Source organism: Aulonocara stuartgranti (genome assembly GCF_965226115.1).
Source record: "Aulonocara stuartgranti genome assembly, chromosome: 23".
NCBI lineage: Eukaryota > Metazoa > Chordata > Actinopteri > Cichliformes > Cichlidae > Aulonocara > Aulonocara stuartgranti.
This window is the reverse complement of record NC_138958.1, coordinates 20823113-20842541: the sequence shown is the minus strand read 5'-3', so window position 1 is coordinate 20842541 and position 19429 is coordinate 20823113. Positions and strand designations below refer to the sequence as shown.

General features: G+C 38.3%; 1 protein-coding gene and 1 long non-coding RNA gene across 8 annotated transcripts in view; both read right to left on the bottom strand.

Moving 5' to 3' along the window:
• LOC309700847 (protein NLRC3-like) overlaps window positions 1-19429 on the bottom strand; it is a 97222-nt gene that overhangs the window by 27652 nt on the left and 50141 nt on the right. For all 7 annotated transcript variants that reach the window (XM_082524691.1, XM_082524692.1, XM_082524694.1 and 4 more), the window contains one exon: window positions 8-121. In XM_082524691.1, coding sequence (XP_082380817.1) covers window positions 8-121 — 114 coding nt within the window. The remainder of the gene's footprint in view (window positions 1-7; window positions 122-19429) is intronic.
• Window positions 3644-5775, bottom strand: LOC309700898. The gene is made up of 3 exons (XR_014274795.1): window positions 5263-5775; window positions 5043-5146; window positions 3644-4938 (listed from the first exon to the last, which is right to left on the bottom strand). It is a non-coding gene; the product is annotated as an uncharacterized lncRNA (long non-coding RNA).

Below are 19429 nucleotides of genomic sequence, written 5' to 3'. Positions count from 1 at the left end.
ACATTACCTCTTGGCAGGAGAAGGACATCCTTTAAATTTTTCACCAATATCTTTTGACTGATGGCTCTTTAAAGACGCACAGCTGGGTTCAGGTCCAGGAGATTCTGGCTTCTTACTGATCCTAGAAGTAAAACAATAAATGTAAAAGTTTCATGAGACAGATGGAAAAACTGGAAATATTAAATTACTTACATGATGAACAAAATTACTCAAATCAGAAAAAAATGATGTAAAACAAAAAAAACTAGAAAGTGCATTTTCTGAAGAAACTGCAGTGTGAATGCTTGAATCTGAATGTATGCACTGAAATGAATTAATTGCTGAATTTTGAGTTAAAAATATTAAATGAAATTTTTAAAAAACAAACAAAAAAAACCAAATTTAACCTGAAAACAAAGGTGCTGAACTGCTAAAAGCTGAAGGTTACACAGAAGAAGAAGTTGGAAAAAAGCTGAAAATGTTTTAATTGTAAATGAGAAAACCCTAAGAAATGAGAAAAGAACATTTAGAGTCAGAAAACATCTGAATGAATATTAAAAGGTCATATTCTTTGAATCACTGAATGACTAAAATGTGATCCCTCTGCTTGGATCCACACAGTTTAAAAAATGTAAAAGTCTGAGCTTTGAAAAACAGTGTTGGAAAGAGAACAACGATGGCGACGTTTTGAGGGTAAAATGATGGCTTTAACACTGTGGACACAGCAGCAGTTGAAAGAGAAGTGCTTAAGATGAATCTTGGCAGAGAGAGAGAGAGAGAGCTCGTTAAGCAGGCAGGTGTGAGCCTGGTTGCTATAGTGACTGCACCCAATGGCTCCATACACACGTACACAGACATGCGCCTCACTTTTGCTGCTTAAAATGAACAGAAAAGTCAGGCCGAAACAAATCGTTCCCAAATGAAAAGTAAAAGTCGTATTGACAAAATTCTTTCACCGTGAGCGACAGCAATGTCTAGTCTACCTAATTCTCAGTTTTCATGCCTGTGGAGCTTATTATATGGACGTGGTGACAGTGGAAAGACACCATGCTCTTCTGATTTTCAAACGAACCTTCTGAGCCATTTTAACATTAGAGTCTATGGAAGAGTTGGAGGGAGGAGGCTGTGCATTGGTGACATTTATGAAAGAACCATAACACCTAGTACAATAGTAAACACATTGGATGAAAGAGGACAGCCATGGCTACGTTTTGAGGGTAAAATCATACCTGTAGAGCAAACGCTGCGGACACAGCAGCAGTTTTAAAAAAGATTTTAAGATTATTTTTTTTGCTCCTCTCACTCTAGCAGTTGAGCTGCCTCACTCTAGCCCCAACATTCCGTCCCATACACACCCATTATAAACTCTGAAACGGGTGAAAAAACATCATGAAACTTAAACTGGAACTGAAGAAAAAGTATAATAGATATTGAAAAGATAAATGCAAGTTGAATAGTTGAATGTCTTGTCTTCGTTTTAAAGTTTGAATGGTGGCTCTATGTCAATGTATGTGGAAGTAGTAAGAGTTTAAAAATGAGTAAGTTGAATGAGGATTTGAAGGGTCTCCCCATTGAAATACATTATAAATTTTTGTTGAATAAAGTTGAATAAAATTAAAAATATAAATGTTAAAAATATGAAAAATGGAAGCAGTGTTGTCCAAAAGAATAGGAATCTAACGGTGTTGGAATGGTTTTTCTAAGTTGAACGGTTTTGAAGGAGTAGGATTACAAAAAACGTACGGAATACAGAATAAAATATAATAACTAGAAAGTGCATTTTCTGAAGAAACTGCAGTGTGAATGCTTGAATCTGAATGTATGCATTGAAATGAAATAATTACTGAATTTAAGTTAAAAATTTTGAATGAGATAAAAAAAAAAACCCGAATTTAACCTGAAAACAAAAGTGCTGAACTGCTAAAAGCTGAAGGTTACACAGAAGAAGAAGTTGGAAAAAAGCTGAAAATGTTTTAATTGTAAATTAGAAAAACCTAAGAAATGAGAAAAGAACATTTAGAGTCAGAAAACATCTGAAAGAATATTAAAAGGTCATATTCTTTGAATCACTGAATGACTAAAATGTGATCCCTCCACTTGGACCCACACAGTTTAAAAAGTTTACATCTCTGAGCTTTGAAAGACAAGATGTTGGAAAAAGAACAACGATGGCGACGTTTTGAGGGGAAAATGATGGCTTTAACACTGTGGACACAGCAGCAGTTGAAAGAGAAGTGTTTAAGATGAATCTTGGCAGAGTGGCAGGCAGAGCTCGTTAAGCAGGCAGGTGTGAGCCTGGTTGCTATAGTGACCGCACCCAATGGCTCCATACACACGGACACAGACATGCACCTCACTTTTGCTGCTTAAAATGAACAGAAAAGTCAGGCCGAAACAAATCGTTCCCAAATGAAAAGTAAAAGTCGTATTGACAAAATTCTTTCACTGTGAGCGACAGCAATGTCTAGTCTACCAAATTCTCAGTTTTCATGTCTGTGGAGTTTATTATATGGACGTGGTGACAGTGGAAAGACACCATGCTCTTCTGATTTTCAAACGAACCTTCTGAGCCATTTTAACATTAGAGTCTATGGAAGAGTTGGAGGGAGGAGGCTGTGCATTGGTGACATTTATGAAAGAACCATAACACCTAGTACAATAGTAAACACATCGGATGAAAGAGGACAGCCATGGCTACGTTTTGAGGGTAAAATCATACCTGTAGAGCAAACGCTGCGGACACAGCAGCAGTTTTAAAAAAGATTTTAAGATTATTTTTTTTGCTCCTCTCACTCTAGCAGTTGAGCTGCCTCACTCTAGCCCCAACATTCCGTCCCATACACACCCATTATAAACTCTGAAACGGGTGAAAAAACATCATGAAACTTAAACTGGAACTGAAGAAAAAGTATAATAGATATTGAAAAGATAAATGCAAGTTGAATAGTTGAATGTCTTGTCTTCGTTTTAAAGTTTGAATGGTGGCTCTATGTCAATGTATGTGGAAGTAGTAAGAGTTTAAAAATGAGTAAGTTGAATGAGGATTTGAAGGGTCTCCCCATTGAAATACATTATAAATTTTTGTTGAATAAAGTTGAATAAAATTAAAAATATAAATGTTAAAAATATGAAAAATGGAAGCAGTGTTGTCCAAAAGAATAGGAATCTAACGGTGTTGGAATGGTTTTTCTAAGTTGAACGGTTTTGAAGGAGTAGGATTACAAAAAACGTACGGAATACAGAATAAAATATAATAATAATAATAAAGATTACAACAACAATACTGTGAATGCTTTTCAAGCATTCACACTAATAACTAGAAAGTGCATTTTCTGAAGAAACTGCAGTGTGAATGCTTGAATCTGAATGTATGCACTGAAATGAATTAATTGCTGAATTTTGAGTTAAAAATATTGAATGAGATTAAAAAAAAAAACAAAAAACGAATTTAACCTGAAAACAAAGGTGCTGAACTGCTAAAAGCTGAAGGTTACACAGAAGCAGAAGTTGGAAAAAAGCTGAAAATGTTTTAAATGTAAATTAGAAAACCCTAAGAAATGAGAAAAGAACATTTAGAGTCAGAAAACCTCTGAATGAATATTAAAAGTTCATATTCTTCTAATTGAAATGAACTTAAAAGAAGAACAAACATTCTGCAGAAAATACAAACTTTAATATACAGCATGATGTTTTTCAGACATATACACATGTGTATATCATGTTTAATAGTATTACATACATCAATTTGTTTTGTATGTCATAGAAAATAACATAAAAATCTTAAGTCATATTTTACAGCTTCTTTCTGAAAAGGACTGGTAGAATAAAGAAAAATAACTAAATTAAATAACTAAATAAAAAATAATGAGCAACATATGAAATACATGAAAATTCAACTTTTAAAACCACAATCCTGAACCTTTAAATTGTGTTGGTTTCTTAGAACATGGCTGAACAGCTGTTTCTATCGGTCTACTTAATCTTCTGATCTGTCTACACATCTTTTTATTACTCATTCTTCTTTATGTTTTAATGTAAACAGAGTCCACACAGTGGTAAAAGAGAACTGTATAGAGATTTGTGAGTAAACTCAAATGAAAGCCTAAGGTGGTGACACAGTTTAACACATGCAAATAATCAAATAAACACATTAGTCCTTTTTGTGAACATGGATAAATAAGTATCAATACAGCATTGTTCAGCCATGCCACTAAATGCTTTTTTACACATTGTTTTAACCTGGGCTCAGACACAAAGTCCCAAATTTAGTTAGTCCCTGACTTTGAGTTGTGGTTATGACTAATTATTATACACAAGTCTTTATCTATCTGAACTCTAAGGACACAAATATGAAAAAACCTATACTTACCAGCTGATACCCCACACTACACACTAGGTGTGCCATGTGACCTGAAACTTTGGTACAAAATCATCATAATCATTCTGTTAACACTGTTTTTTAACACTGTTTGTGTTGCTGTTCAGCAGTTTAAAATGTTTTAGATTGGATTACATGGAATGAATTTGAATTTTCTTGGGGGTTTTTGTATGTGTTTCGTTCTCAGCAGATTTTTTCTTCCATACTGTTGAATTCCAGTTACCACATTTCTGGTCATATGACATCCCAAGTGCCCACTTAAAAAAATCCCCACAGTTAATTCAACATTAAAACAAAATAAAAAAATGTTAAATAAATAAAGGTTTGCTCTGTGATGAAATATTAAATAAGCATACATTGTACAGAGCACTAACAATGAAAACAATCCTTTAGCCTGTTGATCAGAGAGAGGCAGTCATTATGTCCATTTAAAACCTGTAATCACAGAGCACAATGTTTCTGTGAAACTATGAAGTCCCATATGATCCTCATCACGTCCAGTGACTTCAGAGTGGATCCTCCCTGTCATCCGGCCAGTGTTTGATGTGTGGCAAGCAGCACAGAAGCAGGATAGCTGAGGACTTTAAAAGAAGAGCAGAAAACGGGAACATATGTAGTTGTAAATGTAAATATCAGTGATACTTGTCTTGTCAAAGGGAATAAAATAATGAAAATGTTAACTTACACACTCATTTAGGGAGGATCTTGACACTGCACAGAGGAGGCACAGTCAGTCTGACAATGATGGTGATCTCCAGGGATGTTTTCCTGCAGCAACATTCCTGCCAACTGGCCGTGTGATCCAGAGTAGTTGGTTTGTAATGAACAGAAAGGTGTATATGTTAGGTAGTGTGCACTCAGAGCTGGTCCTAAGAAACAAACACATCCTGTAATAAACTGAATACCTGTAGTAGTGCTGCTGCAAATATGAAGCCCTTCTATCATGAGTGGTTTCAAAGAAGGTGTTTTGGAGGCTCGGTCACAGAAACTGTGCAGTCTGTTCAGTCCTGAGTGTCTCAGCTCTGATGGGGATGGATCACAGAGGGAAACACCTGAGTACAGACATTACAATACACTCTAACACTCCTAAGGTCAAGTGAAAACACAATTTAAACACTTTACAAAGAATGAATACATGTTTTCATGGAAATTATGTCATTAACCCTTTTTGTTGTGAGTAAATCTCACCGACTGCTTGTGGGACAAGCTAGAAGGAGGACTTATCACAGAATGTCTCCTGTGCTCCAGATGTGAAGTCTCACGCTCTGATCGTACGGCGATGAAGATGGTGATGATGAAGCCTCTCTGATCTGTGGCATTACAGTTTCTAGCTGCTATGTGCTTCACACTGTTGGATCTTACATGTGAAGCTTGGAGAAGACACAGGAGGACTGTGTCTCTCTTAAAAAAGAAAAAGAAAAAAGGAAACCTAACACCCTCCCCCCCCTCAGCTCCCACCGTAAACCCCCCCCCCCCCCCCCCACTCAACTCCCCAACCTCACACCATCCAATGTCTATACAAATGTAGGGTATCAGCTGGTAACAGAAAGCAAGTGTAACATATGCACTACATATGTAACACTGCTGAAACATTTCTGGCCAGAAATGTGCAGTTATCAACCCAGACCCACCCTGATGATTGCACTGGCCGAAACATGATAAAAGCTCATAAAAATGTATGTTTCATCGAAAGATTTGTCCAAAAATATAATCGTATACTTTTGAAAAAGTTTAAAGTTTATAACAAACCAAAATAATAACATTTTTGTAAATAGTATTTCAAAATAGAGGCACACATAAAGTGGCTTAACTGTCATTATTGCTGTAATTAGGTTTGTTTGTTTGTTTGTTTGTTTTTTTAAAAAGCAACCTTTAGTCATTATTGTTCTCTCAGAAACAATGAAGAAGCTGTTGAACATTTATGTGTTGTGTAGGCAATCCTCTGGTCCACCCTCCCTCCCTCCCAGCCACAGTGAGACTGGGGCAGCCTGGCAGGATGTTGAAGCCTGGCTGCAGAGAGGATATGCCTACACTATTCATTTTAAACTGCTATATTTGATTTTTCTGACATTTATAGGTTACTGTTAGTGAATTTTAGATTTTCTGTAATAAATAAAATTGTCATCTTTTACTGATATCATTACTTAATTCATGTAATTGTATTTTATGTAAACAATTCAAACATTATACTGCAATGCAGGGCGTCAACTTTTAAATATCGCTCTACTTTCTTAAGTCATTCAAAAATATAGAAATTACTTACTGTATTCAAAGATCTAGATCATGAATCATCACAGGACAATACACAGTATACTGGGTCATGGTAACTATGGTATGTCTTCATGACTCCAGAATGGAGACATCGATCTGACTGAGAAATGAAAATTAGGTCAAGCAGTGTGTTCTTCTCTGTGGTAGGGGCAGTGATGACCTGTGCGTATCCCCTAGACTCAAACAGCTCCAGGATTGGTTTGTTTGCACTGGATAAAACATTCTCATTAAAATCACCACAAACTATGATGGGATGACAGTCCATGATCTCCAATGAGTCTAATAGGCTTACCAGGTTTTTCAGGAATGGCCTCAGAGTGTAGTCTGGAGGTCTGTATACAACTGCAATCAGAGCACTGACTGGTGCTTCAACCTTTAAAGCCAGAAATTCAAGGTCAGTTACATTATGGATGTACTGTTTTTCATGCACTTGAATGTCACTTTTCACATAAACAGCAACTCCACCACCACTTCTGTTTGCCATCTGGGGAAAGTTTGTGTAGGACAGGTGTCTGTTGCGTTTGAACAAATTGTAATTTTCCAAGTGGAGACTCTCTGCGACAAAAGAGCCCCGCAGGTGTGTTTCTGTTAGGCACAAAACATCTGCTAGACACAATTCATGGTGACTTTTGATGTCATTAATGTGAGCTGGCAGTCCCTCTGTATTATGATGAACAATGGTGAAAACCTCTGACCTGCTCAGTGTTTGCCTCACGTGTAGAAGAGGCATCATGTCATCAAGGTTGGCTTGTCTCATGTTCTCAAGCGCTGCAGTGATTTCTGGATTGGTGAATATTTTTTTCTCTTCCATATCAAGAAGATACAGTCCACTGAGAGACGTCACTCTACTGACAGCTACGTAGGCCATGCCGGGCTCAAAAATGCTCTTAAGAGAGACAACAGCTGATGTAGTTGTCATACCCTGTACCTTATGTATTGTACATGCAAAGGCCAGCTTCACTGGGAACTGTCTTCGTACCACTCCTTTCTGCTTCAGATTCTCCTCTGCTCTCTCAATGTACACCATGTCGTCTGCTGGTGTGCGGTTATTCTTTCCAGATGTCTCATTATCCATTTTAAGTCCAAGCTTGATGATGTGTTGGTCGTTTTCAGAGTGAACTACTCTAAGTAGTATTCCAAAAGCTCCATTAACCAAACCATTTTGTATGTCAATGTTTCTGGTGAGCATGACACGAGCTCCTTCTGCAACTTTCAGTGTGTCTGGTAACTCGTTTTTACCTCCTTTCAACGGTCTGTCTTGAAGTGCCATTCTGCCAGTTCTAGGATCTTTTCTATAATCATCTGCATGGATGTCAATGATATGAGTGTGGAGCAGAGCCAGTGTTGCAGAGTTGTGTGCATCCACTTCTTTATTAGTTGCAAAAATGTGCAACGCATCAGTTGGACAATGGGCTGGTTCAGTTATGGCCTGTGACAACAAATTTCTATCTGCTTCGCAAAGCTCATCCAACTTTCCTTTCACACGAATTCTGTTCAGCATCTCTGCAAAGACAACATCATCTTTCTGACGCATAATCTCAGTCAGAGTGATCATCTGAAAATGCTCCCGCCACAGGTCGATCTCAGACGGGTCGTGCACACAGAGAGGTTTAGACTGTCGCACTGGGGGTAGCTGATAGAAGTCTCCGACAGCAATGACTGACATGCCTCCAAAGGGTCTCCGAGTCCCTTTGATCTGTTTGAGTCTTGCATCTACATATGCAAACAGATGTCTTGACACCATAGACACTTCGTCAATGACGATTATTTCAGCATTCAAAAGTTCTGATCTGACTTCATCCAGCTGATTGCCAAGTCCCTGAATGGGAGGTTTTAAGCTTCTAGGCAGCTTGAGAAGAGAATGCAGTGTTGTTCCAGAAATGTTAAAAGCTGCAGTCCCAGTGAAAGCAGTTAACAGGACAGTGGGTTTTGATATGTCAACGTCGTCTGCATATCTGGGCACTTTGCTCAGTATCTTAGATGCTTCTGAGTAGATGCATTTGATAAGATGTGATTTTCCTGTTCCAGCACCACCATTAATATAAAAGAAAAACTGCTCTGGATTTAGAGCACAGACTCTTTTAATGCACCAGTCTCTAACTGCATAAAATATGCAGGCTTGCTTCTTGTTCAGATTCTGAAACATCTGACGTAACAATGTGGGATCAATAGCAGGGGGTTCCCTGATGGCTCTGACTTCTGTTGAAGCATCAGCCTGACGGCTGTAGTCGGGCACATCTTCCTGTTCATTTTCATTGTCTCGCTCTCTTTCTTGTTCAACAAGTGGCAACCTTACGAGATCTGATTCAGGTGCCAGATTACACCATTCGTCAGTCACACCTCTGTTCTGCTCATATTCCTCAACAGCGCTCTCGATCTCCTCACTGTTTTTCTCATATTTTTCTCTGTTTCTTTTGACAATGTGTTGCACGTACTCAAGATGGTCAGTACCTGGTAGCTGTACACAGCCAGCACCATAGAAAGCCTGATAGGTTGGCAACGATGGTGTTTTCAGTTCGTGGTCTGAACGATGAGGAAGGTACAGTTTAAGCAGTCTTCCGTAATATTGCTCTGGATGTTTTTCTTGTGAGCAGCGGTGAAATCTGATGATAGCAGGCTTATCATTTTTGCGCCTTTGCACAAACCCCATCTCATTGAGAAGGGGCAAAACATCTTTACCTTTTTTCTGTTGGCCATAGACAATCCTGCAAGTAGCAGCAAAGTCTGCCATGCACATCTCCTCATACTCTGGTGTTTCAGGTCTGGCTTTGTATTTGTCATTCAAAGATGTCATCCAAACATTGGAAGACTCAGGTGTTGTGTTGTCCAGAACTGACAGGGGACGACTCATTTTCACAGGATTATCATCAGTTGGAATGAATATTACAGCACGTGAGCATTGCTTCATGTGAAGACCACATGCACGAGCAACACACTCCTGTGCACTGATCTCTCGCTTCTTTGAATATGCCTGCATGACGGCTCTCATTTCATCGCACTCATTTACACTGTCTTTATGGGAGTTCTCAATGACAGTTTTCAGGTACTCAGATAGCCCGCCCTCTTTTTTTGATATATATTTCATTAAATAATTTGCAGCACCAAAAGCATCTAAAACAAAGCTTATGTCGATATTACTGTTCCAGGCTTCAAGCAGATGTGGATTATAGCCGTTTATCCAAGAGTCTTTTGGATCACGCTTTAGTATGATCGTACTCCTCATGTTCATTTTATTCAGGTATCTCTGATATTCTGCATGTGTCAACTTGCATCTTTCCAAGAGCTGCTCTAAACTCATGGAAGCAGTTTCAGGTTCATTCAGCAGCTGGTTCAGTGGTCTGAGCTTGTTCTTTGCTGTTTCTACTTCCAGTGCATCATCCTCACTGGGTCTTGTGATCATTGTCTCATTGCAGGGTGGTTTGGGAAAACCAAAACGGCACCCGGAGCTTAAACTCCTAAAACACGTCTTTGTGTGGTTCTTACTGTGTTTTTGCACTTCTGTTACTTTTTTGTACAGTTCAGGTTGTTTATGTGGATCAGGCAGCTGAGCTGTGATGTATTTGTTTATAAAATCAAGAACAGTTTGCTCATCATCCTCCTCAAACACAGGAGCACCTTCTACCCACAGGAGGCAGTGTATGTGTGGGCTTCCTCTGTGCTGAAACTCAACTCTGTAAAAGTAGTCAATGACTTTGCCAAGTGGCTCTGCGGGAGATAAGAGTAAATCTCTGAATAATGCTTCAACTCTCTTGTCAAACATGCGCATTGTTGTGACAGGATTGCTTCTCAGGATGTCACACTTTGCTGACCAGTCGAGTCCTTCAAAATTCACTTGTTCACCTTGCTGCCTTGTTATTGCCTCGATCACTTCAGGCCAGCGCATTTCAGCAGCTGAAAATGTGCAAAAGAACGTGGGAGTTCCCAACTGTCTGATCATGGCAAAAAGATCTCTTGTTGTTTTCTCCCAATAGGCTGGGGTTCCTCTCAGAGGCTGCATGAATCTCACTGCATCTTTATTTCGCACCAGTTTCTCCACCTCATGTTTATCTTGTAACATGCCTGAGGTTATTTTTCTACCATCTCTGGTCAGAGGCTTTGCCTTCCTTAACTGTACTGTCATGCTGGATGTAGCCAAGTGTATTTCAGTCACAAACTGTGCAAAGAACAAATAGTTTGTGTCTTTGGCAAAACGATCATCAATGCAGAAAAGTCTTGATTTGAAATACCCACTTTGATCAGCCTTCTTTCATCAAGTGTGTTTTGGCCTGTAGGAAACTGCACAGGGAAGGCCATGGCCTCCAGTTTAGGTGTTTTGAAAAAACTTATTGGATTGTTTCTCTCTGCAGGAGCAACAGAGTAGATTCCTTCACTGAAACATAATATCTCCTCAGCCACATCAGGGGGCTGCAAACAGGACTCGAGTGCAAAACCACCATTAGTCAGTCCATCTGCTTGCTCTGAATCATCTATCATCTGTTCATGCGATTGTTCACCATCACAGGGTAACATGTCAATATCCTGTTCATTTTTATTTTGTGCTTCACTCAGTGCATTTTTCTCACAGCTGTCAATTTCCATTAAATCAGCCTCATCATAATCATCCTCATTCATGTTTTCATCATCATCATCCTCATCATCTTCATCAGGAAGAGTTGGATCACACAGCTCAGGATCATCTCTGATGCTCACATCCTTATACTGTGGATGAATCTGCTTGAGTTTATGCAGTGCTTGCACAAGTTTAGACCAGCTTACAGTCTGAAACAGCTGATGACCTTTGTAAGACAAGCGTCTCTTCAATTTTACTCTCATGACCTGAGAATTAATTCTTAATCGAGGCAATGCTTCAACAGTTTCCTGTACCTCTGATGGGACACAGACCACATTTCCTCTAATTGCTCTTTGTCTGCCTTTGGGAAGAGGAATGATCTTGGCAAATGGTATGCACTTGGCTATGAGATGTCTCTCCAGTATGTTGAGATCAGACAGTTCAGGTGGAGTATCAGCAAGATCCAGTTTATTGGCAACAGCAAGTGCTGGCATGGATCCATTTTTAAGATGATCGTGGCAGGTGTGACAAATCCACTCTCTCTTTCTCTCATCGGGAACATTGCACTGCTCATTTCTGCAGTTTTCATCACAAACATGAACAAACTTTCCTGTCAAACATGTTGCAACCACATGTGGGTTTTTGACATAATTTGACCTTCTGCAGGGTCGTACTTGGTTTGGAAATGAAGCCTTGAAGCATACAGTACATGGGTATGATGGTCCAGCTTTGATTTGTGATTTGAACACAGATATGGCCTCGTTAATCACACTGTTGTCACTCTCTTGGGTTTGTCTGTTCACCCATCTGTATTTCCTTTTTATTTTCATTGCACATCTCATATTGTGCATAATCCTGAAGGCAAGATTACTTTGATACCTGTCTCGCATTAGTTGTTTCATTAGTTGTCTGTGTCTTACTCTGAATGCGTCATCACGTGCATAACGCTGAGTCACTCGAGATCTCTGTCTCTCTCTGAATTCAGGGTTTTCTTGATACCTTTTAGTGATATAGTTTTTTTGTTTTTGTCTAAATTCAGCATTGTCACAGTAGCGTCTTTTAATATATTGTTGTTGTTTCTTTCTGAATTCATCGTTCTCACAGTAGCGTCTTTTAATATATTGTTGTTGTTTCTTTCTGAATTCATCGTTCTCACAGTAGCGTCTTTTAATATATTGTTGTTGTTTCTTTCTGAATTCATCGTTCTCACAGTAGCGTCTTTTAATATATTGTTGTTGTTTCTTTCTGAATTCATCGTTCTCACAGTAGCGTCTTTTAATATATTGTTGTTGTTTCTTTCTGAATTCATCGTTCTCACAGTAGCGTCTTTTAATATATTGTTGTTGTTTCTTTCTGAATTCATCGTTCTCACAGTAGCGTCTTTTAATATATTGTTGTTGTTTCTTTCTAACTGTAGCATTCTCAGAAAAACGTTTTTTAACATATTGTTTTTGTTTCTTTCTGAATTCATCATTTTCACAGTAACGTCTTTTCATATACTGTTGTCTTTTCTGTCTGACTTCAGGATTGTTTTTATATGCCTCACTTGTGCAAGATTTTTTCTTTTCTTTGTAATTTTTATTTGAAGCATACTTTTGTTGTTCTTTCCTTTTTTGGTTTTCTTTTCTCTGATTTCTGGGTTTCTCTGATGCCATTAATCTTCTTTTCATTTTGTTCCTTTGTTGTTTATTAACTTTTTTCAGTTTTTGTAAAACTATATCAGAAAGGTCACAGGCAGCAACATTTGTTATGGCAGCATTTGATTGACATGAAAAAGCATCACTTGATGGAAGGAAACTTAATTCACTGCATAGTTGTTCAGTGGGTATATTAGGAGGTTCATTCTGATCTTCATATGATGTGAACTGAGTCATTTGGTCTTCTTTTTGTTTCACCATTTGACAAAAGATGTTCTCAGTCAGATCAGTGGTTGTGTTTCTCCTTGGAGAAGAGGGGTTTGCTTCATCAACAGTTGCATCAGAGTGAGTAGGTGCCACAGCAGTGGCAGCTGTTGGTCTGCAGACTGTGTCTGTGATAGTATCACTCAGGTTGACTGTGCTCATACTGTAGAACTGCACAGGCTTCAGCTCATAGTTACAAGAAGGTGATATCTCCATCATTTCATAAGAATCTTGGATCCTCTTAATCATGTCACTGAGGAGTGTGAATTTCAGCATCACTGCTGTACCACGATTACGTGACTGTAGTAGTAGAGGAAGACCACTGGGTGTTCTGGAGTGTGGATCAAAGAAACCATATTTGCTTGATGTGGATCTGAACACTGCTATACACAATCCACTCATAATCAGTAAGGCATACTGCACATCTGACAACAGGCAGCTCAGTCCTGCTTCTAAGCTGAGAAAGGTATCTACTGCTTCCTCTGGAGGTTCTTCAAATGTCCCATACCGGGAAGGCTGTGTCATGTCGACATCATACATAGACCAGCGAGCATCAACTTTGTCTGGCAGCTCATCGGTTGCCAAATGAATATTTTTAGGAAATCTTTTCTTGGCCTCTTTGTACATCACATCACCTTTATCCAAGACCAGATTAAGGTCAGCTGTAGTCATGTTTTCATTCTCATGAAGGAATGCAAGAAATGTGAGTGAGTTACATGTGCACTGCTTGTTTCTGGAGTCTCCATACTTGGGATGAGCCTGGCTGTGAGATGCACAGACCTGTGTAACAGATGGCTGATTTTCAAGGTTCATTCTTTCTGCATGAGATGGTCCTGCCACATCACTGTGACAGCCTCTTTTCAAAAAATCAGCATAACCCACCTGTGGGTCACATGACACCTCATGTTGTTCATTAAATTCATGCTGCAGTCCACTCTTTACAGCATCAGCATAAGATACCTGTTGTACATGTGCAGGAACATGTTGACCTGCCTGTTTGACACCATCAGCATTGGTCTTTGTAGACACACTGTCTTCTGCAGAGCTCTGAGGAAAATCAAACTCAGCCTGTTCACATATTGGTACACTGTGAAACTCATGGAACTTCTTCCAGCGTTGTTTTGCAGCTTGTGACTTTTTCTGCTTCCTTGGCATTTTCACACACCTGTGTTTCTTAGGCTTTAGAAAATATGTTTATAAAATAAGAGTGGCACACACCAGGAGATGTTCTCTTTGTCTTTATATTTCAGTTTTTATTTGTCAGAAACAGTTGTCTTTCGTTTGACAGTTTGTTCTTCAGTCAAGAGAATATTATGCACTCTCTTTATTAGCTTGGCACAACTTAGCAGCAAGCGCAAAGTGAAAAACAGGTAGAGAGAAAATTTAGAAGAGAGAACAGGCAGAGCAGGAGAGACACGGCTGGGAAATCACAATCAAACCGTGAATTAGAGTTTTCTTTGTTTGTTCTCAGGTAGAGGCAATATATGCACTCCTTATTGCTTTAATGGCTTGGCGTTTTTCAGCAGCAAGCCAAGAGTGAAAAACAGGTAGAGAGAAAATTTAGAAGAGAGAACAGGCAGAGCAGGAGAGACACGGCTTGGAAATCAAACCGCAGATTTTTCTTTGTTTGTTCAGTTTGTTCATAGGTTGAGGCAAAATATGCACTCTTTATTGTTTTGTTGGCTTGGCGTTTTTCAGCAGCAAGCCAAGAGTGAAAAACAGGTAGAGAGAAAATTTAGCAGAGAGAACAGACAGAGCAGGAGAGACACGGCTTTGAAATCAAACCGCAAAAGGATTGTTGGTTTGGCAAAATTTCTCACAAACCACAGAGTGAAATACAGATGGAAAGAAGGCAGAGACAACAGGTGGAGCAAGACAGAGGACAGAGGGGTTGGGGGGTTGGGATGTGAGAGAGAAGACTGGAGATCTGGTCCTTGTTCTTCTTCTTCTACACACTGTGAACAAAAAAACAAGAAAAATATAATAATTTTATTAAAATAATATCACATGGTAATTGTATGAACTAATTGTGACTACTGAAAAAGGACAAAACAAATATTCAAGCTAAACTGTTGTCGGCTGCCATGTGCAAAAAGTTGCATAATTGGGCACTTTTTAAAATAATAAATATTTAATTAAATTCAGCAATAATATTTTTAAATACAAATATGATTGAGTGAATCATTAACTAATCACATGTAGTGTGACTACAAAAATATACGAAAAAAAATATTTAGCCCAATTGTTAAGCTGCACTTGTGTGTATTTGTTATAAAATTGTGTTTAAAAGGTCTAGCAAAAACTTTGAACCCATCACTTTACAGTTTATATTATTCAGATTTTTTATTTTTATTTTGGTCTGCTTCTCTTACAGTATGTGCACACCTACCAGGCAAAGCACAGATGTCAGTCAAGTTCCTGAAAGTGTAAGAGGAGAAATAATATGTTAGTTGTCTGTACAGTGTTATCAGACTAACAGAAATACAAAGCCCACACGACATGATACACTGAACTTATAATTAGCAGGTTATAGAATAATACAGCACACTAAAAGACACAGCAGCCATTTTATAATTCAAACTAATTACCTGAAGTATTGCCACTTATGTAAGACTGTTAGACTGTTACTAGCCTTAGCATTCCAGCTAGCATTAGCACTTCAGTTAATGTTAGCATTGCAGCTAGCGTTAGCATTGCAGCTAGCGTTAGCATTGCAGCTAGCGTTAGCATTCTTACTGTTAAAACTGAGCCACAATGGCAATAATAAAGCTCATTTGTTACTTTTGACTCAGTGACTGCCAATAAATATCACAGGGATATCACAGGAATATTCTTTTTGTCAGTTAACAATTGCTAAGGCTAGTGTTAGCACTATAGCTGGCATTAGCATTAGCATTGAAGCTAGCGTTAGCATTTCAGCTAGCGTTAGCATTGCAGCTAGCGTTAGCATTGCAGCTAGCGTTAGCATTCTTACTGTTAAAACTGAGCCACAATGGCAATAATGAAGCTCATTTGTTACTTTTGTCTCAGTGACCGCCAATAAATATCACAGGGATATCACAGGAATATTCTTTTTGTCAGTTAATAATTGCTAAGGCTAGTGTTAGCACTATAGCTGGCGTTAGCATTAGCATTGAAGCTAGCGTTAGCACTGCTGCTAACAGCAAAACATCATAAACCTGTATAAATGATAGCGAAGGTTATTCTTTTTTTTTTTTCTTTCTTTATTCTTTGAACTCTGTTGGACTTGATATGTGAGTTTAAATGTCAAACGTATTTTTACCATCATAAAAATAAAACACTGCAGTACTGATTGTATTGTACTTACCACAGCAGAGAGCAAAGCGGAATGACGACAGTTGGTCCAGTGATGGGTTAAAAACAGATGAGGCGTTCAGGTGGTGCTTGGAAATTTGAGCATCAGTTTGAACAGCATTAATGAGCATATACATGTCTGTGTGTTGGTCTGTGTGTGTGACAGACATAGAGAGATAGAGGGAAAAAATACACTATACTAGTGTACAAATTGGTACTTTTTGCCCAAGTATAAGCGAATGAGTGACATACAGAAAAACAGGGCAACTGGCATTAAATGAGCAAATAAAAAGTATTAAATCTTGAACTGTTTTGTGGGTTTTATTTTAAGACTACTTTGAGTGTATTCGTGGGGAGATAAACTATACAGACTATAAACAGAAACATTAAATGAGATTAGATTAGTTAAACGTTAGTTAAAAGGTGGGGAAATTAACTACAGACAGGTAGATGCTGTGAGCTTTAATTATCCAGTCAGAAAAGATTATTTTAAAGTCATCAACTGACTCCAGATCTGAAAAACCTGTGTGCAGAAGACAAGTCCACCAATACACAATCAGCTTGCATTTAGCAGGGCAATCAGAATGCTCTATTCAGTTGGCCTACACTAACTACTGACATACTATTTGTCTGAATTATTAACGGAGCCAAGATGCAGACTGCTTAAGTAGAGAGCGAGCTTTATTAACACGAAGGCAAAACAAACAGGAACGTGGTGTACAAAAAACACCTAAGAGTAACCTAAACTGGAAAAGGCTAAGCAAAAACAAACATGAAACAGAGATGCAGGGAGATGTAGAAAACATAGGGAAGCCACACAGGGCAACGGAGGGCGATACACAGATGAACCAGCCGCAAACACAAGGCTTAAATACACAGAGGGATAACGAGGGAATGAGACACAGAAGGAGGGCACAGCTGGGAGTAATCAGACATGATTGTCTGACATGTAATCTGAACACACTGAGATTGGACACGGACCTTCAACGTAAAACAGGAAACACACCGACAGAACAAAACCCACACAAACTTAACACAGACTAGGGAACACAGAACATAGGAACATGAAATGTGAAAAAGGAGCACAAAATCCCATAATAATAATAAACTTAAATATAAACAAGGAGTCACAGACTCTGGACAATGACACTATTATTCTGTGACCCCTTTCAAATCTGCTTAATGGCATCTGTTGGAAAAACTGCTTCTAAATCCAAAATTGTAATTCCTGTCAAGCCAGCTTTTAAACCATGGAGATCCAGAGGAATTTTTCTACACAACAGCATGTTCTTTATGTTCCCGCTGTCAAAAATGTGGTCACAGGAGTAATTTAAAAGGTGGGGTCTTTTCTGCTGTTGAGACAAACTCCTGACTGAAAACAATGTATTTCTATGGGTCAGTTAGGAGGTTATCTATCTACTTGGATCTACACAGTTCAAAAAGTTTACATCTCAATGTTTTGAAAGACACGGTGTTGGAAAGAGAACAACAATGGCTACGTTTTGAGGGTAAAATGATGGCTGTAAAGCAAACACTGTGGACACAGCAGCAGTTGAAAGAGAAGTGTTTAAGATGAATCTTGGCAGACTGAGAGAGAGCTCGTTAAGCAGGCAGGTGTGAGCCTGGTTGCTATAGTGACTGCACCCAATGGCTCCATACACACGACACAGACATGCGCCTCACTTTTGCTGCTTAAAATGAACAGAAAAGTCAGGCCGAAACAAATCGTTCCCAAAAGAAAAGTACAAGTTGTATTGACAAAATTCTTTCACCGTGAGTGGCAGCAATGTCTAGTCTACCAAATTCTCAGTTTTCATGCCTGTGGAGTTTATTATATGGACGTGGTGACAGTGGAAAGACACCATGCTCTTCTGATTTTCAAACGAACCTTCTGAGCCATTTTAACATTAGAGTCTATGGAAGAGTTGGAGGGAGGAGGCTGTGCATTGGTGACATTTATGAAAGAACCATAACACCTAGTACAATAGTAAACACATTGGATGAAAGAGGACAGCCATGGCTACGTTTTGAGGGTAAAATCATACCTGTAGAGCAAACGCTGCGGACACAGCAGCAGTTTTAAAAAAGATTTTAAGATTAATTTTTTTGCTCCTCTCACTCTAGCAGTTGAGCTGTCTCACTCTAGCCCCAACATTCCGTCCCATACACACCAATTATAAATTTTGAAACGGGTGAAAAAACATCATGAAACTTAAACTGGAACTGAAGAAAAAGTATAATAGATATTGAAAAGATAAATACAAGTTGAATAGTTGAATGTCTTGTCTTCGTTTTAAAGTTTGAATGGTGGCTCTATGTCAATGTATGTGGAAGTAGTAAGAGTTTAAAAATGAGTAAGTTGAATGAGAATTTGAAGGGTCTCCCCATTGAAATACATGGGAAATTTTTGTTGAATAAAGTTGAATAAAATTAAAAATATAAATGTTAAAAATGAGAAAATTAGAAGCAGTCATGTCCAAAATAATAGGAATCTAACGATGTTTGAATGGTTTTTCTAAGTTGAACGGTTTTGAAGGAGTAGGCTTTGAAAAAACGTACGGAAAAATAAAATATAATAATAATAATAACTAGAAAGTGCATTTTCTGAAGAAACTGCAGTGTGAATGCTTGAATCTGAATGTATGGACTGAAATGAATTAATTGCTGAATTTTGAGTTAAAAATTTTGAATGAGATAAAAATAAAAAAAAAACAACCTGAATTTAACCTGAAAACAACAGTGCTGAACTGCTAAAAGCTGAAGGTTACACAGAAGAAGAAGTTGGAAAAAAGCTGAAAATGTTTTAATTGTAAATTAGAAAAACCTAAGAAATGAGAAAAGAACATTTAGAGTCAGAAAACATCTGAAAGAATATTAAAAGGTCATATTCTTTGAATCACTGAATGACTAAAATGTGATCCCTCCACTTGGATCCACACAGTTTAAAAAGTTTACATCTCTGAGCTTTGAAAGACAAGATGTTGGAAAGAGAACAACGATGGCGACGTTTTGAGGGTAAAATGATGGCTGTAACAC